Source organism: Salvelinus fontinalis, chromosome 36 (genome assembly GCF_029448725.1).
Source record: "Salvelinus fontinalis isolate EN_2023a chromosome 36, ASM2944872v1, whole genome shotgun sequence".
Lineage (NCBI taxonomy): Eukaryota > Metazoa > Chordata > Actinopteri > Salmoniformes > Salmonidae > Salvelinus > Salvelinus fontinalis.
In genome coordinates this window covers 2990733-3018179 of record NC_074700.1, presented here as the reverse complement: position 1 = coordinate 3018179, position 27447 = coordinate 2990733, and the positions used below count along the sequence as shown (strand labels likewise).

Genomic DNA, 27447 nt, shown 5'->3' with positions numbered 1-27447 from the left:
GTTCCATACCAAAACACCTAGCGCTTTTTAAAATGGATTTGATGTGCCACAACAAGGAGAATGGGATAAATTGTAAACCAAATACTGTATGTAAGCAATATGATACTCAGTTCCATCATACTTTAAAATAGCATATGCTATGTTATTGTGCTAATGTATAGTTTGTTGAAATATGCTGTGCAACGTTTAAAGTAGTAGTGTTGCAGGAACATATAGCGAGCTTCGTATAGCATATCTAATCCTACAGTGGTAGTATAGGACCATCTAGTATTTTGTTGAGGTAGTTATTGTGTTGTGGTTTCCCCGTGAGGCGGTTAGGCAAGCTCCATAATTTTACCCAGCAGACTATATGAGTCACTGTTTTCTGCTGTCTGCATCGTCCTGCTGTCGCTGCTGTAATGGATCGGGTCACACTGTCACCCTGGGCCTCTTAAGGACAGGCTTGAGAACAGTCTCCCCTGCTACCTGTCACCGTGGCAGGCATAGGGCTGTGGCAGGCATAGGGCTGTGGCGGTCACAACATTTCATCAACCGGAGATTGTCAAGCAAATAACTGTTGGTCTCACGGTAATTGACCGTTAATTAACATAAACATGTTTAGCATCTCCTGGAATCCTACAAGCCATTTTAAAAACTCTAATAAATCCATGTAATATAGCCTACACCTAAACAATAAATCGGTTATTTATTTTAGGCAGGTCTAAAGAAGCATGATATGAAGAAAATGTAGTCTATTTCAGAAGAAAATAATAGAATACTCTTGAGTTGTCCTTATGTTAGGTCCTGATGTGGCTATGCCAAATGGCTGTGGGCTGCACTAGTTCATTTAGCAGACAGGATTTGCTTATAATTCGGTGGCATAATTTTATATTATTTTAAAGTATGAAGAATACATTTGAACAATGCTGAATAAAATATAAATACTTTCTCCAAATGATTTGTGTGAGTGTGCACATGCGGCTATTCTGTGTTGAGGGGTTAACCAAGAAATAGGTACGCCTATATGCTTAATTATTAATGTAACTTTAGTTGTTCTACAAACTTTGGGCTATATGTTTAGATGTTTAATACATTGTAAGGCTGCTTGAAAGGCATGAGCTCTGCTTAGTGTTTTGCGCAGGCTGTACACAATCCAATAGTCTCTCATTCACAATTTTACAAGCACTTGATAATGCCTCACGGCGGCATCCCCTTTGTTACCGTAATGTAGCTCCAAAAAACCCATGCCTTTTGCGGCCCGGAGTGCTGCATCTGCCCCTTTCCCTGAGTGTCCTGCGAAATCCGAAGGGTCTCTCACTCACATGTCACATGCTCGGGTCTTTCTCATAGGCTACATAAAAGTGAAGACAGACAGATCCGGGACGAAACTGCGCGTGTCCTTATCCAATTCCGAGGTGCATATTGAAGATATTGCAAATGTCCACATTTACTTTTCGCCAGCCAACAAGATGAGTAGGCCTAATGAACAGCAAAAGCACTAGCCTATGTCAATCTACTATCCCCAAAGTACAAAAAGTCGACCTATTCTATTCTGTGCGAGAAATAAATATTCTATAACAAAGTCTGGGACAGTTGTGGGATGTGATAAATCCCAAATGAATACAACCACTATTATCAAAACAGCTTTTTTATGCAATGTGGCTGATGCCACAGATCAGAACGTTTAGCTTAAAATGTTGATACACTATTAAGGCTATTTCTTGACATTATAAGTGTAGCAATGGTAGTAGGCTATAGGCTATAAGCGCAAATGTTCCATTCGCGGAAAACACCATTATCAAATTATGCATGTAATGCTTTTATTATAAAGGTTCATTTTTATGGTGAAAATGATCTTCCCCAAACGTGTTGTTTATATATGCCAGTTAGGCTCTGCACCCCTTGTGAAGTGGATTAATGTGCATCATTTTAAGAAGTTATTTGGCCACTTTAGTTGTGATACAAACCTTTTTAAAACATATAGGTCTATGGGCTAGGCAGCGTGCGACTATGATTCAAAAAAGTCACAAATAAAGGCAAGTGATAGGCTAATATTGTCACCCATTCAACTGTTCTTGATTACATCTTGTCTTTACATATACTAAATAATATATGTGACATTTGTTTCAATGTAGAATGGACCATTATCATGCACCTGTCTGGAAACAGGGGCAGCAGAAAAAATACATGTCATCAATGCACTTAAATAGCGAATGGAGAGCGCTTTTCCCCGTGCCAGCCATAAGCAATGTGCTTAATATTAGGAAAGTTAACAAATAAATATAGTCGGCCTAGCCTATAGAAAGCTGATGGGATCCTCGTCTTTTTATTAGCGGCCATCACTCTGTTTTCTCCCGCAATTGCATAGCCTATAGAAATGTTGCGCAACATGAGCTCATTGGCTCTCATGAAGTTTTTGATTAGATTTTTGAATGCATTTGCATTGATATCAGATTGATTCGATGGATGCTGAGCACCAGGCAGTTAGCAAGTTTGGTAAGCTGCTAATGACCGGCAGCAGCATCAGAGCCTAATTACTGTGACTAAACGGTAATGTGGAATTTGACTGCCTTCATGACTCGTGACCGCCGGTGTCTCCACAACAGCCCTAGGCAGTTATACAGTATATGCCTTTACACCATATCCACCTGCGGTGTAGGAGATTAGCTGCTAATGCTAATGATGTGCTTAGTTAGCGTATGGCATTTGTGTGTGTGTACGTGCGCAATGAATGCATGATTTTTGGCAAGTATATATGTAATATATATATATATATGAATGGAGGAGCATGAGGAGGAGGAGGGTCACCTCTGAATTTATGGGTCTTCGTTTTCCAACCTGACTAGCTAACTGATTGGGTAGAGAAAAGAGGAGACAGAGAGAGAGAGTAGCGTAAGAAATAGAGAGTCCGATTTGGTAATTGACTGTGAGATCGTCACTAGACTGAAATTATGCTAGTTAATCTCTCTTCAATAAATCACCTCTGGAGTAGTCCCGCAGTACACTCATTATGCCAGATACTCATTATTGCCAACGTGTTGAAAGAGAAGAGCGGAAAACAGCCATGAAGGCATAAATGAAGCACTGCCGGAGCTGGTCTATTGCTTCTGTACATTAGCCTAAGACATGATCCAATACCCAATGGAAATGACAAATACATGAGCTATAAGTATTTAGTACAGACCCATCATTGGGTTGCAGAATAATGCCTTCATCATCCTTTCAGACTTTTCAGAAATCACAATTTATTTTCCATTTAGATATTCATCAGTGTATTCTAGGAAGAGTGCCACAAAGTGCCACGGCAGTTGGATATTTTATGCTAAACCAATAAAGGTCAAGGAGCTGACCACCATGTTGGAATCCAACCAGTTGCCAGTAGCTTTGTAGAATCCAGACTGAAGTGGCTGCAGAGTGTCAGTGTTTGAGCTAGGGATTTAAAGGTGATTTGTAGGACTGTACTATCCTCCGTGTCACGCAGTGGCACTCAAACACCTCTGACAGCGCGCGCGGTGTGTGTTAATACCAACAATTACTGCTGTTGCGAACGTAACCCACTGCGTCTCTCATCTTCAAAAGGTCAGGACTATCCAGGCCTCCCTTTCATTTTCTTCCCACAGATCTCTCTCATGTTTCATCCCTCCTTAATTGTCTGGCAAACAGCTAAGCAGAGAAAGACAAATATCCCCTTTTTCCGTGTGGATGTTGTTACGTCTGTATTCCCCGTCAAGTGTTTAATAGTTCAACACCTCCCTTTGCCTCTCTCTTTTTCTCAATGTACCTCTACCAATTTTCTCTCCATTTCTCTTTATTCCCTTTCCTTCCCCCTTCCTCCCTCCTCTCTCTCTACCATGCCCATGTTTTGCACCACCTTTAATCATAGCACTATTAGAGTTGTTTGATGGCGAGGCTATCTCTCAGGCGTAGGGTTATGCTGCAGGGGCCGCCCAAGTGGCAGATTGCTCCCAGTAAAACTCAGCCTGTGAGGCAGTAGATCCCTGGCCAGTAATTAGTTCTCATACCCAGGCTGGGTTTCACCTAATTAGATGAAACCTATTAGTGGAGAGAATGGGAGAAGACGACAGAATGACTGTATAGTGAATGATAGCTCTCTTTCTATTACTTTCTACTCCCACTATTCCTTCCAGCTTAATCTCTGTCTGTCTGTCTCTCTCTCTCTCTCTCTCCCTCTTCTTTTCCCTCCATATCCGTTCCTCTTTTTATCATAAAGGCCTGAGAATTTTTGACAGCTGGTTTGAAGTAATCCTTATGACACCTGGCATTGTACGCTGTCACCTCCCTCTGATTGGTCTTTGGAGTAAATAGATATATCCTATCAGAGGGCTTTGATGAAGTTATGAAGGGATCACATACTCATTTAAAAGCCAATCTCGGCTGCACTCAGAGCCACTGTCTCGTGATCCAGCCAAGATGTTTTAAATATTGTATTATTGCTTTGTCGGCAGTGAGAATACATACAGACGGATAAACAATTATCCGTCTTCTCAGCAATAACAGTTTTATTTCGGTAAATCTAAAGCATGCGAAAGGCCTCAAGACTTTTGACTGTTAATTACATTTTAGGAGTGAGTTTTTTTAGACGCTTAACTAGGGAAATGTGACACGGGTTTCAGATTGAATTTTGTAGAAGAAAGATGTGTCCATTGTAGGGAGAGACATACCACTAGCCTAAGATGAATAACACCATGGTCTTTAGGGCAAAGAACACGTGTGTGTGTGTGTGTGTGTGTGTGTGTGTGTGTGTGTGTGTGTGTGTGTGTGTGTGTGTGTGTGTGTGTGTGTGTGTGTGTGTGTGTGTGTGTGTGTGTGTGTGTGTGTGTGTGTGTGTGTGTGTGTGTGTGTGTGTGTGTGTGTGTGTGAGAGAGAGTGTGTGCTTGAATGTGTGCATATGTACAGTATGTATATTTCTCTATCTATCTACATCTCCCCTGCCATCTAGCAATCCTTATTAGCCCACTGCATTCAGGCAGGTATCCCTCAGATCAACCCTCTCCCTCCACTAATCACTCTGTGTAACAGTGTGTGTCCTTGAGGCAGAATAGGTCCATGGTCAGCCTACTATCTAGCCTATATCTGCTGTGTCATGACTCACCACCAACCCCCAGCTCACTCTCTCTCTCTCTTTCTCGTGCTCTCTCCCTCCCTCCCTTTCCCAACCACACTGACCCCTATCTACTGTGATTTGAATTTTGATAGGGGAGAGGGAGGGAGGGAGGCGAGGGGGAGAGAGAGAGATGGTGTAAAAACAGACATGCTGTGTTGATGTAAACACACACACATACTGGCGTAGACACACAACCACACACCATATATCCGTCAACTTCATACTCTGCAACATCTCAGTGAGTAGTCCACAGTAAGACCCCATATCTAGTAGCTATTGTGCCTCTGCAGGAAAGGCCTTTTTGAATAAGCCCACAGTACTTTAGCCTGTCAGCTGATACAGGCATTGAGGAAAGCCAGCAAAGTAAAGCCTGGCTCAGTGCAGCCACTGGCCCACTTTCAGCAGTCGAGCTTTAAGACACACACGTGCATGCATGCACGCACGCATACTCACACACACACACACAGAAAAGAAGCAGAAATATCTTCCCACCAGCGTTGTAACAGCGGGTAGTTCACGGTGGCAGCATTGACTTTTGTCCATGTGTAATTAACTCAAAGAAAGGAGGAGAGACATCTTTTCCCTTCTCAGCTGCCCTCTCAGCCACCTGTCCACCAGTCTATACCTACGAAGTGGAAGCCTCTTTTGAGTCCATTGAAAGGGGCTGCGGGCTGGAGACAGTAGGCATTATGTACAGACCCAATTGGCTGAAAGCCCCTTGGGTTAGAGTGACAGTGGTTAGCTAGCTGGGCGCATGGCAGGCACAGCCACTGTTTCCGGGCTCACCCTGGTCTGGTATGTTCTCTATATCACAGTGGTAGTCTTCTGCCCTGTGGAAGAAACCTTGGATCGGCCTTGGTATGGGGCTTTGAAGCTCTAAGGATGTGGCAAATGCTTTGACAGTTGAGAATGATCCACTTGTTTTGTTATTATGGGAGTGGGCTTGAGGAGTGCTGGTGAAAGGACAAAGATCCGGCCCACTCTTAGGTATTTGTATTGTATACTTAATGAATGTAGGTTCTTAACAATTTTGTACTTCCTTCTTATAGACATTTTTTTCCTGAATTGGGTGTTTTCCTGAGTTCATATTTGTGAGTACACATTAATTAGCATTTTTGAGTCATACATTACCATAGTTTTGTCCCTGTGCCCAACAATATGGCCTTCCTCCTGAGTAAGCTGTCACGATTCATCTCTATAATTCCGAGTCATAAGTCTGACTCATTTACTCAGACTAACACAGTAGGAACCTTACCCTTTCAATGACCTTTGTCTAAAAAATAAAATGCTCACTAGTACAATGTGATCATTAACAAGATGTAACACAAACCGGTAAATGTGTTCTTAAATAAAAAATATAAACTTTAAATGAAAAATCCAATTATACTTTTTTTTGTGTCTGTGTGTGTGACTGGGAGGGGCACACCAAATATAGCACGCTCACATCCTCTGGAATTTTGTTGCTAATAAGACAAAAGACAGTGAAATAAAAAATCCGTATTATGACTCTTTATACCTTTTGGTCACAGAGCCTTGTTTTAAGTGTTCAACTCCATTGTGTCCTCCTCCCAGAGCGCTAAGAACCTTGGCGTGATCCTGGACAACACCCTGTCGTTCTCCACCAACATCAAGGCGGTGGCCCGTTCCTGTAGGTTCATGCTATACAACATCCGCAGAGTACGACCCTGCCTCACACAGGAAGCGGCGCAGGTCCTAATCCAGGCACTTGTCATCTCCCGTCTGGATTACTGCAACTCGCTGTTGGCTGGGCTCCCTGCCTGTGCCATTAAACCCCTACAACTCATCCAGAACGCCGCAGCCCGGCTGGTGTTCAACCTTCCCAAGTTCTCTCACGTCACCCCGCTCCTCCGCTCTCTCCACTGGCTTCCAGTTGAAGCTCGCATCCGCTACAAGACCATGGTGCTTGCCTACGGAGCTGTGAGGGGAACGGCACCTCAGTACCTTCAGGCTCTGATCAGGCCCTACACCCAAACAAGGGCACTGCGTTCATCCACCTCTGGCCTGCTCGCCTCCCTACCACTGAGGAAGTACAGTTCCCGCTCAGCCCAGTCAAAACTGTTCGCTGCTCTGGCACCCCAATGGTGGAACAAACTCCCTCACGATGCCAGGACAGCGGAGTCAATCACCACCTTCCGGAGACACCTGAAACCCCACCTCTTCAAGGAATACCTAGGATAAAGCAATCCTTCTGCCCCCCCCCCCCCCCCCCCCCTTAAAAGATCTAGATGCACTATTGTAAAGTGGCTGTTCCACTGGATGTCATAAGGTGAATGCACCAATTTGTAAGTCGCTCTGGATAAGAGCGTCTGCTAAATGACTTAAATGTAAATGTAAATGTAAGTGCTTATTTGACGGTATTGGTTCCGACGACTAGTATGATTTATGTGGTTATTAATACAGGCATGTCAATGGACAGCCCTAGGGAAGTAGGGGCTTTCAACATGGTGGAGCAAGGAGAGAGAGGAAAAAGTGTCCTGCACAACATAGAGAAGCTTTCTCTGTCTGCCTTTGATCTTCTGGCCTAATTCATTATCACACTGTGAAACCTCTTCCTATTTAGCTGGGCTCTGGAGCCAATAGAACGTGCTGCTATGGAATAATCAGCTTCTCTCTACTCTTACCAAGAGCACTTCACCATAAACTATATTAACTCTCTTTCTTCATGAAATATCCATATTTGCACATTATTATATTACAGTATACAGAATTAGTATTATTATGTTGATTTGAACAGGGACAATGAACAACAAAACATCCGTCTCATCAAATAAAATACAATTTTATTTGTCACATGCACAGGTGTAGGTAGACCTTACAGTGAAATGCTTACTTATAAGCACTTAACCAACAATGCATTTTTAAGAAAAACAAGTGTTAAGTAAAACATAGATAAAACAAAAGTAACAATTAATTTAACAGCAGCAGTAAAATAACCATAGCGAGTCTATATATACAGGGGGTACCGGTACAGAGTCAATGTGCGGGGTCACCGGTTAGTCGAGGTAATTTAGGTAATAGTGTAGGTAGTGTGAAAGTCACTATGCATAGATAATAAACAGAGAGTAGCAGCAGCGTAAAAGAGGGGTCTGGGTAGGTCTTTGATCAGCTGTTCAGGAGTCTTATGGCTTGGGGGTAGAAGCTGTTAAGAATCCTTTTGGAACTAGACTTGGAGCTCTGGTACCTCTTGCCGTGTGTTAGCAGAGAGAACAGTCTATGCCTAGGGTGGATGGAGTCTTTGACAATTTGTAGGGCCTTCCTCTGACACCGCCTGGTATAGAGATGGCAGGAAGCTTGGCCCTAGTGATGTACTGGGCCGTACGTACTACTCTCTGCAGTGCCTTGCGGTCGGAGTCCGAGCTGTTGCCATACCAGGCAGTGATGCAACCAGTCAGGATGCTCTTGATGGTGCAGCTGTATAACCTTTTGAGGATCTGAGAACCCATGCCAAATCTTTTCAGTCTGCTGAGGGGAAAAAGGCTTTGTCGTGCCCTCATCACGACTGTTTTAGTGTGTTTGGACCATGACAGTTTGTTGGTGAGGTGGACACCAAGGAACTAGAAGTCTCAACCTGCTCCACTACCCTCATCGATGAGAATGGGGGCATGCTCGGTCCTCCTTTTCCTGTAGTCCACAATCATCTCCTTTGTCTTGATCATGCTGAGGGAGAGGTTGTTGTCCTGGTACCAAACGGCCATTCTCTGACCTCCTCCCTCTAGGCTCTCATCGTTGTCTGTGATCAGGCCTACCACTGTTGTGTCATCGGCGAACTTGATGATGTGTTGGAGTCATGCCTGGCCATGCAGTCATAAGTGAACAGGGAGTACAGGAGGGGACTGAGCACGCACCCCTGAGGGGGCCCTGTATTAAGGATCAGCGTGGCGGATGTGTTGTTACCTACCTTTACCACCTGGGGGCGGCCCGTCATCAAGTCCAATATCCAATTGCAGAGGGATGTGTTTAGTCCCAGGGTCCTTAGCTTAGTGATGAGCTTTGAGGGCGCTATGGTGTTGACGCAGAGCTGTAGTCAATGAATAGCATTCTGACATAGGTGTTCCTTTTGTCAAGGTGGGAAAGGGCAGTGTTGAGTGCAATAGAGATTGCATAATCTGTGGATCTGTTGGGGCGGTATGCAATTTGGAGTGAGTCTAGAGTTTCTGGGATAATGGTGTTGATGTGAGCCATGACCAGCGTTTCAAAGCACTTCATGGCTACAGACATGAGTGTCATGGGTCTGTAGTCATTTCGGCAGGTTACCTTAATATTCTTGGGCAAAGGGACTATGGTGGTCAGCTTGAAACATGTTTGTTTTACAGACTCAGTCAGGGACAGGTTGAACATGTCTGTGAAGACACATGCCAGTTGGTCAGCGCATGCTCGGAGCACACGTCCTGGTAATCCGTCTGGCCCTGCGGCTCTGTGAATGTTGACCTGTTTAAAGGTCTTACTCACATCGGCTACGGAGAGCGTAATCACATAGTCGTCCGGAACAGCTGATGCTCTCATGCATGTTTCATTGTTACTTGCCTTGACGCAAGCATTGAAGTAATTTAGCTCGTCTGGTAGGCTTGTGTCACTGGGCAGCATGCGGTTGTGCTTCCCTTTGTAGTCTAATAGTTTGCAAGCTCTGCTACATCCGACGAGCATGGGAGCCGGGTTAGTATGATTCAATCTTAGTCCTGTATTGACACTTTGATTGAATCGAACTACACCGGCTCCGACGCTCGTCGAAGAAATGATTTAGCCAACAGCTAATAACAGCTAATAAATGATTTAGCCAACAGCTAATTTCCGTCTGCAGTCCCCAGGCAGGCGCGAAATATGGCCCGGAAAACATACCTCAATCCAGGGTTGAGAAATGCGTTGTACTCCGGGACAATTCTGAGCATTTATCATCCCTGGATTGAGGTATGCTTTCTGAGCCATATTTCGCGTAGGCTCCGTGTTGTCTTAATACACACTGGGATGCTGTCTGACCCTAGTGCAGCTGTAAACAAGCGGGTCTGTTCTGCTGGTTAGTGAACATACAATCAAGAAAAACATTATATATGAACAGACAACATACAAACATCATACGTTTATAAAATAAAATGACAAAGTAATAATAAAAACTAAGGTCAAGACATACAGATAAGATTCCACACAGAAGTCATGACATTGCACATAATAATCATCGGACACATTGCTATTGGACCTATGGGTTGTAAAAACAAATAGTAAAAAAATAAGAAGCTACAAAAACGGTTCATAAGGGTCTACAAACCTACCGTTCTTTTAACCACTTTTTCACCTTTTGTGTAAAAGCAATGGCACTAGCCACACATGTTAAGTTTCCTGGAGGCTGGTTCCAGTGGTGCATTGTCTTTTACAGTGCACCACTGGAACCAATTCGCATTGTCTTTTACAGACAATGCGAATTGGGTCGAAAGCTGTTCTACACACTTGAATTCTACAGTTTCCATTCACCGCTCCCCTGGGATGTGACCCTATAGATAGTAAAGTGGTCACTTGAGCAAGTCCATGTAAACATTTAAAAAGCAGCTTGGTCATGTGAAGTCCTATTTTTTCCTAACTGCTATGACTGGTTTTATCACAATGCGTGCCAGTGGACTTCTGGTAAGTACTGTATGCTTTAGTGAGAAAGTGTTGGGATCAGATACGACTACTCTTACCCATCCCAAAATGAAAAATCCCCCCCGCCCATCACTTCTCACCTGCATGCATTTATTTTGTGTAAAGGGATTGGGCAAAGGTAACATTTGGGGTTGAGAGTTACCCTTTAACTTGAAGATACATTTTCAACCAAAGCTTGAGACCCTAGGCCTATATGTATTGTCTGTTTTTAGTTGAACTCTGGGTTGAATTTAAAACGATAGCTGTTGATGACTTCTCAAATGCTATATAGGCCTAAATAGTGTAATTGATGATATGACTTATTCAATATGGTTACTTTTCATTTGCTCAATTAAACCTACCCTTTGAAATCAATAGAAAACACTGAACAGTACTTTCCGAAAGTATTCACACCCCTTGACTTTTTCCAGATTTAGTTGTATTACAGCCTGCATTTATAATAGTTTAAATTAAGATGTTGTGTCACTGAACTACACAGAATACCCCATAATGTCAAAGTGGAATTATGTTTTAAAATTATCTTACAAATTAATAAAAAATTAAAGCTGAAATGTCTTGAGCCAATATGTATTTAAACCTTTGGTTATGGCAAACCTAAATAAGTTCAGGAGTAAAAATGTCCTAGTCACATAATAAGGTGCATGGAATCACTGTACCCCACACATACAATTATCTGTAAGGTCCCTCAGTCTAACAGTGAATTTCAAACACAGATTCAACCACAAAGGCCAGGGAGGTTTTACATTGCCTCAAAGAAGGGCACCTATTGGTAGATGGATAAAAAAAGACAATGAATATCCCTTTGAGAATGGTGAATTTATTAAATACACTTTGGATGGTGCATCTATACAGCCAATCACTACAACGATACAGACATCCTTCCTAACTCAGTTGCCAGAGAGGAAGGAAACTGCTCAGGGATTTCACCATGAGGCTAATGGTGACTTTAAAACAGTTACTGAGATTAATGTCTGCGATAGGAGAAAACTGAGGATGGATCAACAACATTACAGTTACTCCACAATACTAACCTAATTGACAGAGTGAAAAAAGGAAGCCTGTACAGAATGAAAATATTCCAAAACATGCATCCTGTTGGCAACAAGGCACTAAAGAAATACTGCAAAACATGTGGCAAAGCAATTCACTTTTTGTCCTGAATACAAAGTGTTATGTTTGGGGTAAATCCAATACAACACATTACTGAGTACCACTCTCTATATTTCCAATCATAGTGGTGGCTGCATCATGTTATGGGTATTTCTGTAATCCTTAAGGACTGAGGAGTTTTTAAGGATAACAAATAAATGGAATGGAACTAAGCACAGACAAAATCCTAGAGAAAAACCTGCTTCAGTCTGCTTTCCACCAGATACTAGGAGATGAATTCACCTTTCAGAAGGAAAATAACCTAAAACACAAGGCCAAATATAAACTGGAGTTGCTTACCAAGATGACATCGAATGTGGCCTAGTTACAGTTTTAACTTAAATCGTCTTAAAAATCTATGGCAAGACTTGAAAATGGCTGTCTACAAATGATCAACAACCAACTTGACAGAGTTTGAAGAATAATTTGCCTATATTGTACAATCCAGGTGTGCAAAGTTCTTAGAGACATACAGAGAGACTTAACTATAATTGCTGCTAAAGGTGATTCTAACATGTATTGACGAAGGGGAGTGAATCCTCAAGTAAATGAGAAATGTTTGTTTTTCATTTTCAATTGGCAAAGATGTATAAAAACTGTAAACTTTTGCACTGTATTTAAGTATTAAGATATCTCTCAATAATCATTTTCATAATGGCACATGTTTGGCTTGGTTAAAACCATGGATGGGAAACCAAATGGAAAGCTGTAGATAGATCAACTCTCCTGTTGGAGGTCCTGCCAAGCCAAATGTTGTTGTTTTCTGATAGTGGATATACCATTGAAGATCTGACACTGCTTCAGCGGTACAAATTCAGTATATTTCATAAAAGGTTTGTCTATGTTGAAAATTGGTTACCATTGTAAGAATATTCCCACGATAAATACACGACGCAGAGGACTAAAAGTCAATAGAGTACTAACGATCAATGGAAATAGTGTTTTTTCTGTAATAAGAGAATAATGATCAATGGGTCAGAGACATGGGAGGAATTTCAGTCCGGGACTCATAGCTACATGGCAAGTTCTCATTTGTCTAAAATTGTGTATACATTGAACCTGAAATAGAATACTTGTTATTTGGCCATTGGCCCAGTTTTATTGCAAGGAATTCTAATTGGTCAACCACAGGCTAGGGCTTATAAACTACATCCTGTCCCTTTGTTCTGTGGAGAGAATCACAGAAGAGAATCACTGAGGACAGGGGAGAATGAACATCTACCATCTACCTCCATCCAGGATTTGTTCTCTTTGAATAAACCTATTTTCCTCCCCCTGATTTGCTTTGGGGTCTGTGTTATTGAAGAGTATCATCAACTGATAACACTTGGTGCTGTGACCCGGATGAATTGGTCTTGAACAATAACAAGGAAAAACTCATCAACTGTGTGTTGATCCAGGGAAAAGAAAGAGAGAGGGCTGAGTGCAACTCACCATGGGATTCATCTCTTAATCTCCTGATTGACTGCTAACATATTGCTGGGTGAGTCTAAACCGATCTAATTTAAAAGAACCAAATCAGGTTTAAAGTAGTGCATGCAATGAGTGATATGTATCTGTGATGTAAAAGTTTCAATTCCTTTGTTCTGTTTGTTAAATCTTTATTATAGGGGTCCAAGTCCTCTATTAAAAGGTTAGAGTCCTTTTTGTGAAACCTTCTTGTTGCATAGAAGTGAGTTGCTAGTTGAGTAGTCATTTTTATACGTGTGGGTAATGTAAGCCTTCAACAAGCTTTTGAAGTGAACACAGGTTTTATGGGTAATCAGGCCCTACAGAAACAATTTGTGTTCTATAATATAAGAGGTTTGATATATATATATATATATATATATATATATATATATATATATATATATATATATATATATATATATATATATATATATATTTATAGGGGTTAAATAAAAATATAAACATAGAGATATATATTATACAACTTTAGAAGTTAATGTAATGCCATTAAGTGAGAAAACCACTCTGGAAAAGGGCGAGACAGCTCCTCTGGAAGTGAGCATGACAAATATTTTACATTTCAAATTAGAGAATTGTAGGCACGAGATAATTAAGAAATATTATCATTGTTGACAAAGATGGAATATGGAATCTGTCTGATAGACATTCTCTGTATTTTTCCCCAAGCTTTTTGTATAACTCCTTGACAAAGACGCGATGGTCTTTAACTGTTTTAGCCGAAGTAAGAAAACAGGATGAGAAATTTATTCTGGAGAATCATGACAGGACATTGCAGAGAGATATACTGTAGATAGTTTGAGAGCTCTTGGTGAACAGATAAAAACCCTGAAAGGAGAAATTCAACAATTACAGGCAAGGGTTGTAAAAAAAAAAAGACTTGGCTCCAACATGTGGACTCTTTGTTCCCTCAATCTACCCTCAGGCTGAGTTGTGCAAGGATGATCGGGTTTCAAGCATCTGGTCAGCACTGCCTGGCTTTGAGTCAATAGATTCTGACAGCGATGATGAACGATGTCTTAGGCCAACCAGAACACAGGTTGTAAAAGGTAATAAATACAAACCTCCAGTGACAGTAATCACACATAAATCAGCATCACCAAAACAGTTGGATGAATGAAATATCCACGAGAAGTGGGTATGAGAACATGGGACCATTTGAAGTCTGATAAGAAACTCTACAATCTACATCCTTATGATGGGTTACGGTTATTAGCCTTTGTTTTGAACAACCGTGAACACGGTGTACTTGACGAAGAGGTTTATAGAGTTGTGGGTGGTGAAGAGCAAGATGTGGCCGATGGATTTCGAGCCATACGTGTTTTTCTTCAGGGTCTGACCAATGCAAGCACCGAAAGTGTTAAAAAACCGAAAGAACCGTTTGTTGAATTTGAAGAAAGGTTTAGAGCAGAAGTGGTTAAACACAGTGGGTTACCCGACATGAAAGATGAAGATACACTCAATTCCTCCAAAAATGTGGCAATCACACATCAGCTGATGCACTCCATACATGATGATTTGCAAAAAACTTTTGTTTCCACAACTACAGACTGGGAGAAGACAAAACTATGGCGATATCATCGACAGGTTGTCATGACTGGACAGAGACATCAATCAACATAACAAACCGGCTGTCATCAGAGTTGTGCAGGTTCCGAGTGAAACCAACAACATTATTCGTTCCGCAGGAGAGAAACCTAATACATGTCATTATTGCAGGATTTCTGGTCACTGGCAATGAGAATGTCGGAAAAGAAAACGTATTCTTATGAGGAACGGCCAGGAGAAGCAGGGTCCGTCTAAGGGAACATGGTATCAAGACAAAAGCCCCAACAACACAATGCTGATGCAGAAATGTAAGAAGCTCTCTCCGGCTCAGCATCAGAGTTTGCTGGATACCGTGGAGGGAAACTTAATAGACCCCCTCATATGTTCCATCTCAGCTGGTGTACATCTGAAATCAGATGGAATATATGTGAACATCATGGTTAACAACTTTGCAGTAGATTTTTTTTGTAGACACGGGTGCTGAAAGCACTGTATTGGCCATATCTTATGCAAAACATATATGTCCTCAGTACACGGGCAAGAAGATGAGAGCAACAGGAGTGGGGGGGGGGGGGGCAGATATGAAACAGACCAAACCCTTATCAATTTCTATTGATCCAATGAAGATTGATGCAGGGGTGTGGATAGGCTCATTTGAACAACCTATTTTAGGCCTTGATGTTATTATGCAACTTGACTCTACACTGAACATCTCTGAAGGAAAGGTGACGTGGCAAATCAGACAACTGCAGGGATCTACAGTTCAGAACCATCCTATTTGGACTACGAAGAAAAATGAGTGTGGAACTTTGGATATGGAACCAGTGTGCTTGACAGGTGTTGCCCCACCTTGCACAAAACAATATCTCGTTAGCAAAAGTAGTATTTAAAGATCTACGGGACGTGAGCATAGTTGAAAAGACACATTCTGCCGACATGCTGTTCATACTCTTTTGACAATGAATCGAGCTGCACAGGTCACAGCTGCTCGTTGGAACAAATGGTCGACGGTGTTGGAGGCTCCTAACATCATCATACAGCGTGACACACCATGTAATCCAGCTACTCTGATGCGTCCTCCAGATACCACATTACTTGAACACGACTGTTGTGAGTTGGTTTTGGATCAGCTCTCTGATGCGTTTACTAAGAGTCATCCGTTGGAAAACGCTGACTTTATGTTATACACAGACGGTTCAAGCATTGTGGAGGAGGGTGTGAGGAAGGCAGGCTGGGCAGTTACTACAATGGACAATGTGATCGTGACAGGGACGTTACTGGCACGAACATCCGCACAGGTGTCGGAATTGGTGGCTTTGACTGAAGGAAAACAGCTGACATCTACACAGACTCAAGGTATGTTCTTGGTGTTAGCCATGATTTTGGGAAAATATGGAAAAATAGAGGATTCATGACATCACCGGGTGCTCCTGTGAAGAATGGACCAGAGGCGATGGCTCTACTGAATGCTTTCCAGTTACCTGGTCAAGTTACAATTTTGAAAATGAAAGCACATGGCGAAGTCATAAACAGAGAGGTAAAATAGGCGTGGGGAATAACTCCCAAGGGGGGGACATGACGTAGTACCAGGACAGTGGGTGATATGTAACAGAGACATTAGGGCCAAAATGGGTAGGTCCTTATCAAGTTTTGCTCATAACGAGGTCAGCTGTAAAAGTCCAGGGGAAATCATGATGGATACATGTCACTCATTGCAAGGTTGTCCATGTCGATGACAAAGCGGAGCCTGGAGAATAAAGAACTTATTAATATATAAAGAACTTACTTACCAATTGGGGGCCAGTCTCGGGTGAAGAAGCATAGTACGATGATCAGAACCTAATAAGCTTCTATGTTGTACACCGCAGTCATCATATTAGGGAAATCAATTTCTCTTGAAACCAGGACATGTTACTTTCACTTTTTTGTATCCTTCGTTACAGGTTATGAGAATCTACCGCCTGAAGCTGCAGCAATATTCCTTGATCCAAGGACTGTACCTGAAACGATACAAGATCACTGGTGAAGTGTTCATTACAGAAGTCCTTATCAACCAGTGGAACGGAAGAAGAGTTCCTCACTACCGGCAGACTGCCTGAACATAATATCTAATAGTTATCTATGTGGGACTGATACCAGTGTGGAAAAGCTGGTCACGTTTAAAGGACTTGGTGAATGATTACCTTGCCAATAGGACGATTGAATATGATTTTCTTGTGGACAATCATTTTTTGTGTGTTAGTTTCCTTCTAATACAGGGTGTGGTAGAAATCTTAAGGGACATCATCATTACACCTGTTAATACTTATTTTCTATAACTTTGTTTGAAATCTATTTCTTATTTATTTTATTTTTTTCTAAAAATACATTTTAAGAATATTTATTTTTAAAATGGTCTAGAGGGAAGTGTAAGAATATTCCCAAGATAAATACACGACGCAGAGGACGAGAGGTCAATAGAGTACTAAAGGTCAAGAGGACTAAAAGTCTATAGAGTACTAACGATCAATGGAAATAGTGTTTTTTCTGTAATAGGATATTAATGATCAATGGGTCAGAGACATGGGAGGAATTTCAGTCCGGGACTCATAGCTACATGGCAAGTTCTCATTGGTCTAAAATTGTTTATACCTTGAACCTGAAATAGCATACTTGTTATTTGGCCATTGGCCCAGTTTTATTGCAAGGAATTCTAATTGGTCAACCACAGGCTAGGGCTGGGTTATAAACTACATCCTGTCCCTTTGTTCTGTGGAGAGAATCACGGAAGAGAATCACTGAGGACAGGGGAGAATGAACATCTACCATCTACCTCCCCGCATGATTTGTTCTCTTTGAATAAACCTTTTTTCCTCCCCCTGATTTGCTTTGGGGTCTGTGTTATTGAATAGTAACATGAACTGCTAACACCATGATGACATAATCCCGTGGGTGAAAAGTCACCCTCAAAACAACAGTTAACATTGATAGCTTTTTAGAAACCCAATCTATTTTCCACATCACTATACGTTGACAAATTACATTGAAAGAATGTTGATTCAACCAGTTTGTGCCCAGGGGATGGTTTCTGATCAAAAACGTTCAATGCACGCTTGTACAGAGATTGCAATGGTTTGTTTTTTATTGTTCCTGCTTGTGACCAACTTGTAATACAATAGGAGAAATATGTGAGAAAGTAACATAGCATGCATAGCTTAGAGTCATCACATCTTGTATTTTTATAATAGTTTCTGTATGTCAGTCAAAAACAAAAAGTGTGTTGGAAAGGTTGGTGAACATAATAGCATCAGCATTAGCAGCTCAGCTGTTAAAACGAGTGGTTTACCTAGATGTTTTCCCTGTGAGAAACATCACTATAGGTGGCATGATATGATATATGCTGTTGCAGTTCTCAGTAGAAAGCGGAGGCCTATCTCTCACTGAGGGCAGTGGAGGTGATAGCTGTAGGCTGGACAGTATACCCGCGAGACCTTAGCGAAGTGAGAGGGCCTCCTCTTCCCTCCTCTCCTTTCTCTCCGAGGTGCTGGGAGTATGATTGGGGCGAGAGGGTGAGTAGGGCGATCAGACGAGCTCCGACACTCGGGAGCGAGAGGGCCGGGGTGTGGGTAGCAGCACAGGACTAAAACGTTGATGGCTCAATTGTAGGCCCGACTGGGTGGAAGAGCCAATCAGGGCAATTCTTCCCAAGCAAAGGCATCTCTTTGCTCAGACCGATACGTGATCTCTGGTTTTATCTACCTGAATGCTCAAACATCAAGCGTCCCTCTGGGGAGAAAGGAGATATATACCTTTCTTTCTTATTTTTTGCCATTTTCCATCCATTCTACAGCTGTAGTTACCGTTTCACCATTAATGTCTGGCATGTTAGCAATCAACAGTGGTTGCTATGACTCCATTCTCTTTGTTTAGTGTATTTTTTGCTGTAATTAATATTTTTCTATGGTTCACAAATAACATGGAAAATCCACTAAATGTCTTGTCTAGGTCTGCAGGTACTGTAGCTACTACCTTAGCACTGACTGCATATGGATTTGTTACGATCCATGGCTACAAGCAATTTTTTGTATTGACATGCATTTCAGTGGTGAAAAGGCAAGGGATTCACAGAAACAGAGGAATGATGTATTTGATACAAGATGCAGATTTGATAAGATTCCTTTAAACCAGACAAGCAATTCATTATGGGGATCAAACATTCCAATCAACAGAACTATATTGCTTTCATTCTTTCTCCCTCTCTTCTCTCGATCATTTTGTTTATATCTCTATCTATATAAGTCTCGATTCACACTATACATGTTTCTGCACATATCTTTGATTAGTTTCATTGATGCCTTGTTTTATATTGAATTGTAGTCTCATTCAATGTAGTGGGGAATGTCTCATACGGTCTATTTTGAAAGTGCCTACAATGCCAAGCACAACCAGTGATTTATATTTTATTCTTCCTTTACAGGAGAAAAAGAGCATTAAAAGTAAGCCATGGTTAAAATAACATTTTAAGGGCGGGGCAGCATGCTTTCGAGGTCTGCACTTCACCCCCTCTTGCTTGTTTTTTTTTCATACCTCACATCTTTCTGGTCATTGGCAGACCACATCTAACATGGCATCTATTTACTGTAACACTGGCACTGGCAGCTTTGAACATCTAGCTTTTAACTTAGAACTGAGCTTGTGAGGTAGATTGCTCTGTCGCATAAGATATATCGTTTCTGTCACTCGCCTGTTAATTTATTGATCTGTTTTCATGCAAAGAAATCAGTAAGTAACAATACTAAAAATTCATAGTACCGGTAGCAGTTGTGGCATAATAGTAGCTCTATTGGTGATATTCATTGTACACTAGTTGCAGTGATGGTTTTAGTGCTGCGTTCAATTAATACAATGTATCTTTCAGAACAAATAACATGTACTGTAGTTAATCTTATTTTCCTTCATCTGTCTGGTAAATGATTAAGGCCCGTAGTATTAGATGTGATTGACTAGCAGGCTACCTAGATCAGACTGTTCCTCTGTCTATCTCTAAATAAGAAATTGGCTTATATAGAGGATGTTATCACACTCTCTTTAACAAACTCACACATGTCTACATACAGTACAGCAGCATACGCCGACATACAGCGTAGATAGTATTGCACATCATTAGACACTGGTTTAGGAGAAACACAATTTGCACCCGCTCCACATTTTGAAGCATGACATTATTTCAGCTATGACTCACGGTTTTCAGTTTGAGATGTTGTCGTCCTGCGGTGCAGTGTTCATTTTTTAACTTCGATTTTGTTTGTTTTGTTCATGTGGTGTGTGTATTGCATGAAAGCACAAGCAATTGTATCAATGAAATCTAAATACATTTGCCAACGATACAATTGAAAGAAGCATAGTCACCGGAAACCATGGCAACCGAACCTAATTAGATGTATTTTTCTTGTCATCCAATTTTCAACGTCGAGATGTACAGACTAACGCATCTAATGGCAGAAACATACACTTTCTGTTAACAAATGTAATGTGCCCCATACCATAACCTAACAACAACTTTTAAGATTTAGCATCTCTATTAATAATATCTAGCTATGTCCCACTTCGGCGAAACGGAACACTTTCACTAATGACCCTTCTCTCTTCTCCTTCCCTTCAGACACCCGGACCTTGCCCGACGTAGCCATGACAGGCAAGTGCACCCGGGAATGCGATGAGTACGGCCACTCTGACTCCTGCTGGATGCCTGTGCGCACATCGCCTGAGCGCCGGCCCAAGACAACCACAACCCAACAACCAAAGCTTTCCACCTTCATGACTGGCGGTGGCAGCGGCAGCAGCCCTCCCGAGCAGCAGCAGCAGCATCCTGGCAGCCAGGAAGCCCTGGCCACCATGTCCAATGGAGACCCCTCCTCCCACGTGATGCTGGGCAATGACCGCAACCGCAACCTGCTCAACAAGAAGACAGCCTCCTCCTCGTCCTCCTACGAGGGCTTCGGCTCGCCCAGTTTTAGCCCGCCGGGGGTTGAAGAGGGGGTGGTAGGTCACCCCATTGAGGAGATCCCTCTGGCCCCCACCGGGGAGTACAAGCCCTCACCCTGCGGCACGCTCACTCGCCGGGAGGTCTATCTGTGAGGGTGGCGGGGGAAGTAGCGCCATGGTACATAAACATCAACAATATAGTAGGTTACCACAACGACAACAACTAAAGACACTTTTTACTGTACCAAATGGACCTTGGCTGAGCAGGAAAGGTCCAAGGATAACCCTTCTCCAAGACAACAACATGAAACAATGCTAAGAGCTACGTGGATACAAACATAATCCCATTTAGAATTCAGATTCTGACCATACCCTGCAAGAGGAAGAAGAGGGTGGGGCTATTGGTGGGACTCAAAGCGAGACATTGGGCAACTGCTGCTGGCCGGCCAATGGGAACATTACTGCTGCCTGACCAACTCATTTCCATAAAACGCGCATGCATTATCTCTCCCTGACCCCACCTCTTAAAGACTGTACTGTACAAAAGAGGATCTTTCTTTATTTTCCGCTCTTTTTCTATAACTGTACTTGTGAACTAGTTTGAGTGTGACAATGAGACATGTGACAAAGGACCGATGTCATGCCTTTTGGGGACCCACCCTCATGCAAGCGTCATATAGCCTACATACAGTAATGTGTCATATATCACATCACGTGTCATGACCCCCTTGTGCTACTCACTCTGGATTCTGCATTTCAACAGTTTATGATTCAATGTTGCTTTCTCATTCAAAAAGAGACCAAGACACAACCAATCAACAACAGACTGCGGAGGCTACTAGCATGGCATCATCGTTAACATTTGGGAAAGACTAAGCTTTAACTTTCTGTCCTGTGGATGAGACTGTGTGTATCGCCTCATTCATAGGAGAATATAATTAGCAAAATGGACTAAATGGAGTCAATGTGGTTGGCAATATCCAAGCCACAGTAGTCCCTGACCCACAGGGTGAATGATGAAATGATGTCGAAGTATGCTTATTTACCAGTGTGCATATAATACTCTCTTTGCCTCTTTCATAGACACCTATAGAAGTGAACATTGGACATATACATCGATTCAGACCAATGCTTTAAAGCTCACTTTCCCCTTCTCTATCTCTCTTTCTCTATCTTCGGATGGCCTGAAAGTTGAAGACAAAAAATACATTGGAGATGCAAGTTTCTATCTAGAACCATGACCAATCTGAACTGGTTGCCGGTCTTTGCTTGAGGTCCGTAATATGTTTGTACGTGGTTGTGCAAATATTGCTTCCTATTCAGATGAACGTTTCCCACACAGACAAGCAGACACAAATTCACACAAATCAACACAGAGCTAACATGTCATGGTAGATTTGAGGTGAGTTCGTTGAGAAAAATGCTGGGTATGTAAAAGTATGCATGATAGGGTAGGTTGAGCTGGTCGAGGAAAGCTATGTGGTGAAGTTTTTCCGTTAACATTATTTTGTGTTCAGGTGTGTGCTAGAATGAGCAATAAATACCATTTTGTACACAACGCTGACATGACCACACTCTCTATCACATAATGATAAGCATAGTACTCTAACAAGGTCCAACTACCCATAAATGGAGATGTCACTAATGGTGGAAGTACATTTCCATATGGCACAGACATCTTTAAGCAAGAATCATCTCAATGAATTACAATCGAAAATACCTATTGATGTACAGTCATAAACTGGGGAAAAAGACACCAGTTCAGCATCTTACAAGTTAGTATGCGAGAGAAACCAATGCATAGGAAACAAGAAACTGGCATGAAGGTACATGGGAGAAACTACAATACTACTACAAGTTGCTTTAAATACATGCATATGTGTAAGTGTATAGTGAGAGCATATGTTGAATTGAGCAAGGGTGCGACATGTAGGCAAACGGGTAGGCATGTAGGCAAACTATTTTGGACAACCACATATACACAGAAACACACACAATATGAAGACATTGTTCCTCCTTACCCATCGCAAGTGGTCTTTTTCACTGGTGAGTAGGCACAAGGTCATGCCACCATAACCGAGCAAAAGAATATCAGATAAATATCAGATGCAATGGAAACCCTTTTGTATGTTAGCTAACCCCTTGGTTCAAAACAGACTGCTTTTTGGCAGTCCACCAATCTGTAAGTACTACTTGTCGTTCGAAGAAGTGTTCCTATGCTTATAAACTGTATACATGCATATGTACTTTTTATTGCATGTTTAAAGGGAATTTACTTACTCAGAAGGAGAAAAAAAAGGAAAGGAAAATACAAAAAAATCCTTACCCTGTGAACATGGATGTCCATCTTGTTGCTTGCTTTTGTTATACCTAAACTGACATTAGCCATGTAGTATGACTTAGCATATCAGTTTGAGGAGGAAGAAATGTATGTTTATTTAGCATATTTCTTTAACTTTCCATCATATTTCTTTGATTGTTTTTTTTTTTCATTCCTGTCAGACAAATTTCCAGAACTTTCCCCATTCCAGTGAACAAACCCTACAGTTTTAACATACATTCAGTTCAAGGTTGCTCACCTGTAATGTCTGACTTACATAGTACAGTGAGACGATTTGCAACTTTGTACTGGCATTGCATTTCCATCCCCCCCTTTTTCTCTCTCTCTTTTTTGTTCTATGTGATATACAATAACAGTCAGAACCTTGGAAATAATCATATTTGTGTATTTTCTTTTTTTGTCATATTTTCTGTTGACAATTTGTATATTTAGAGTGCTTCTGTAAAAAAGAAAAATGTAAAAAAAAACTAAACTATAGAGTGAATTCAAAATTATGCAATTGTGCCTTTTTATACCAATTGGTATGATTCAATGTTGGTTTGGAATGGTACAAAATCAATTATGCTGAGTTGCTTTCTAAAAGTAGTGAGGATGGTATTTATGTCAAATTTGAAATAACTCCTGAAGATTCTTATACGATAGAGGAAAAATCCAATGACCTTCTGGCTTCTCGGGATGTGACCAGTCAAATGTCGGTAAGCCTGATACAGTAGATACAGTGTGGTACATTGACACAGAGTGGTCTTGATGTGGTCTTTATGTGGAATGTTCAAGGTATGAATATCCATTCCTAGCATAGTGTGGTTTCATTAACCAAATTACAACTTTTTGTACTGCTTAATATTAGTAATAATGACAATATATTCGAACAATTATTATCCTATGGTGTTCTGCTGATGTACATGTTCAGTGCGAGAACCTTATGTGCATGAAACACTCTTCCGGATTGAACACATTGGGCTGGCAGAAGAAAAACTTGGAGACATTTGACTGTTCAGGATGCGAGGAAGCCTAGAAATGCTAATATGGAGGTTGAGAAAAGTCGCGAGGGTGAGATGCTGACCGAATACACACCTCAGGATGTACAGCAAGCCCTAATACACACTCACAAACACATTTACAACACGTACATTACAACATTTCAACACAGTATTGTAAACAATAGAGAAGTTGAGTAGTAGGTTCTCGTTTTGTTTTAACATAAAGGAAATTGCATGTCTGTTTCTAGAAAGACTGAGAAAGTGATATAGAGGGAGTTATATATGAGCTTTTTTGATTAACTCTTTACTCAAACATTCAATATGCTACTTGTGCTTACTTCTGATTGTACAATATTATCTGATAGAAAAGAAACAGGGAGAAAATCAATTGTTCTTTCCTTGACCTGGTAATCCACAGATGACTGTCAAGTTTGGTTTAAAAAAATATATATTAAAAAAAGTATATTTTTTCTACCTGAGGTGTCTGTTTAGTCAGCTCTCTCTTCTATTGGTTGTTCAGCATTCACAGTCTGTGTTGAGATTTGTGATATTAACCATAAACTATTTGTCCTGCGACTTGGATGTTGATATGGAAATTGAGGAAACCGTTTATCATCGTTTATTATGATTCACTATGCACGCAGCTTAGCTGAACATGGCAAAATGTATTGAACGCAAGCCCACTTCTATTTATGAAATCTTTTACATAATGTAATTTGCTTTTGTACAGGTTTCTGTAAATAAATTGCTTGTCATTTTCGTCTGTGCAGAAATTAAAATATAACATGGTAAAACTATATGGTAGAAACTTTTTTACTGGTTTGAATTAGTGTGGTTTCATACAAGCCATTATTATTATTAGTAGTATATTTTTTGTTATATACTGTATACATATGTACAAGTGCACTGCTAGCCCATCAAAAATGCATACATAACCTCAAGGGAAAAGTTTAATGTTATAATAGAGTGAAACACTGACCTTTGTATTTGTGTGTCTGAGCGTGTTTTTGTGTGTGTCTGTCTGTTGGTCTGTGTCTGCCAATGTGTGCCCATCTGTGTGTGTGTGTCTGTCTGTGTGTGTGTGTGTGTGTGTGTGTGTGTGTGTGTGTGTGTGTGTGTGTGTGTGTGTGTGTGTGTGTGTGTGTGTGTGTGTGTGTGTGTGTGTGTGTGTGTGTGTGTGTGTGTGTGTGTGTGTGTGTGTGTGTGTGTGTGTCTGTGTGTGTCTGTGTGTGTCTGTGTTTGTGTGTGTGGCGCGCGTGCTATCTGGCCCATATGTCTGGGTGATGTATGAGGCGACCACAGGCCAGGTAATTAAGGATCCATTCCGCTCAGTTCCCTACGCTCTGATTAGCACCCACCCCAGCACCAATGGTGTCTTAATAGAAAACTACAATGCTCCGTAAAGTTACATCTCCAAAGTTCAATCATTTGGAAAACTTTTTCTCTCTCAACTCTCACAATGTTGCTTTCCAACATCAGAGAGTGGTGTGATAAAAAAGTGTTTGCATTGTAGCTGTGTTATATATGATCTGTGGGGTTTATGCTCAGTGTGATTACTGATAGGACTCACGTAGAGTTGCTCTCTGCATTGTTGTGTTGTTGTGATTTCCCCGTTCTGAAAAAATGTATCTGTCTCTCTGTATTTTTTTATTCTGATCCCTTTTCAAATAATATATTTCCCCGAAATGTTGTTTCTGTGATCAAATGAATACAGGACAAATTTGGTTTAAAATATGTTGAAATTCTAATTGCATTTATATTACTTTAAAGCGTGGAATAATCAGCAGGAAAATAGACACTTCCTATCCAGGGAAAGGGAAATGAAGACAAATTAGAATGAATGTGAATGTAATTAATGTTTAAGCAATGCATTTCAAGGAATTGTTGTGGAAGACCATTTCTATGAATTAAGCAGGGCTTTGAAAATGAACAATTCCATGCATAATGTATGGAGTTATAGTTTGCGAAACCACAGTTACAGAAAAAAGCTCATCGTGAAGCTGTTCATAACTGACATGCTGTGCAGTACACATACAGCTCTACTGTTTGAATAACAACATTTCAAAATGCCACATCCTTAGAATTGGTTATTTCCATGGTGATCAATTAGGTAAATCCATTGGTAGTCAGGCATTCTATATATTTTTTACACCAATAGCCTCTAAACAGAGCTTATCTAGTTCTTCCACATCCATGTATCTAACACACTGATTTCCTGTGTACTTGCGTGAGATGCGGTCTGGGACTCGACTCAGGTCTAGGATAGAGAGATTGCCCTAGAGTATGCAACCTCCAGTCAGGTTCTTTTGTGAGATACATGGTGTGAGAGGGGGGGGGGGGGGGGTGCAATGTGATAAGCAGGAAGGAGGTCCTTCCTGGGTTCCTGTCATGTTCCTGGACCAACCGGGGCAGAGATAACGTGGGACATGGAGGAAGATCAAGACAAGAAAAGGTACAGTAGTATCAGAACCCTGAAAGGCATGGAGGCGGTGGCCATGGAAGGCGTGTTGGTCTTTAAAAAAAAAGAGGAGACCGTTAGAGAGACAGCTAGGGGTTGAGAGAGAGAGAGATCAAAGCAAGGAGAACCAGTACCCAAAGCCAGAGTATGTAAGCTAATTCATGACATCATTGATCACCTCTCAAAGTGCAAAGAGAGGACGACGTTTAGAAATGAATTTCACTCCCATTAAAACCCAATGGAGCAAACTAACGACCCAGAATATTATCAGTGAGCTGAATTCTTCCATAAACTATATAAGAATTACACTATAATATCCCCTAAAATGTTTTGTCTTAAATTGTTTATTTTTCTGGTACATCCAAGGAGGAAATGGTATCCAAGGAAAAGGAGTTAGTTTTGTTAAATTGATTTTATTTCATATTTATTTTTCCGATGCACTGAGAGATTGAAAGCCAACTTTTATGTGTTCTGGAATGAACAAATAAAGAACTTCAGAAGAAAACTCCTGCAATAACTTTGATTTAATTGTGATGATATAAATTCTATCACAGTTTATTTCACTGGCTATCACACCCCCGAGGATGATGTCATTATGGCTTCATTTTATTGCATTCACAGCGAGGACAGACACACAAACTGTAACACACTCAGGGGAAAAGTCAAACACATACACACACACAGTAATAGACTTCACTCACTGAAGGAAGTTATCTTTGAATCCGAGAAATGTTGCTATACTTACTTTCTCAATGGATTTGTGTGTATGTGCATGTGTGCG

General features: G+C 41.2%; 1 protein-coding gene across 6 annotated transcripts in view; it reads left to right on the top strand.

Moving 5' to 3' along the window:
• The window catches only part of pcdh7b (protocadherin 7b), a 213459-nt gene extending 188454 nt beyond the window's left edge, over window positions 1-25005 (top strand). For 2 of the 6 annotated variants that reach the window (XM_055900395.1, XM_055900394.1), the window contains exons 3-4: window positions 19380-19398; window positions 20565-20655. In XM_055900395.1, the coding sequence (XP_055756370.1) occupies window positions 19380-19396 (17 nt within the window). In that variant the 3' untranslated portion in view covers window positions 19397-19398; window positions 20565-20655. Of the gene's footprint in view, window positions 1-19379; window positions 19399-20564 lie in introns of all 6 variants that reach the window. The other 4 variants (XM_055900391.1, XM_055900392.1, XM_055900393.1 and 1 more) reach the window with 3 other exon arrangements.
• Window positions 25006-27447: the final 2442 nt, after the last annotated feature.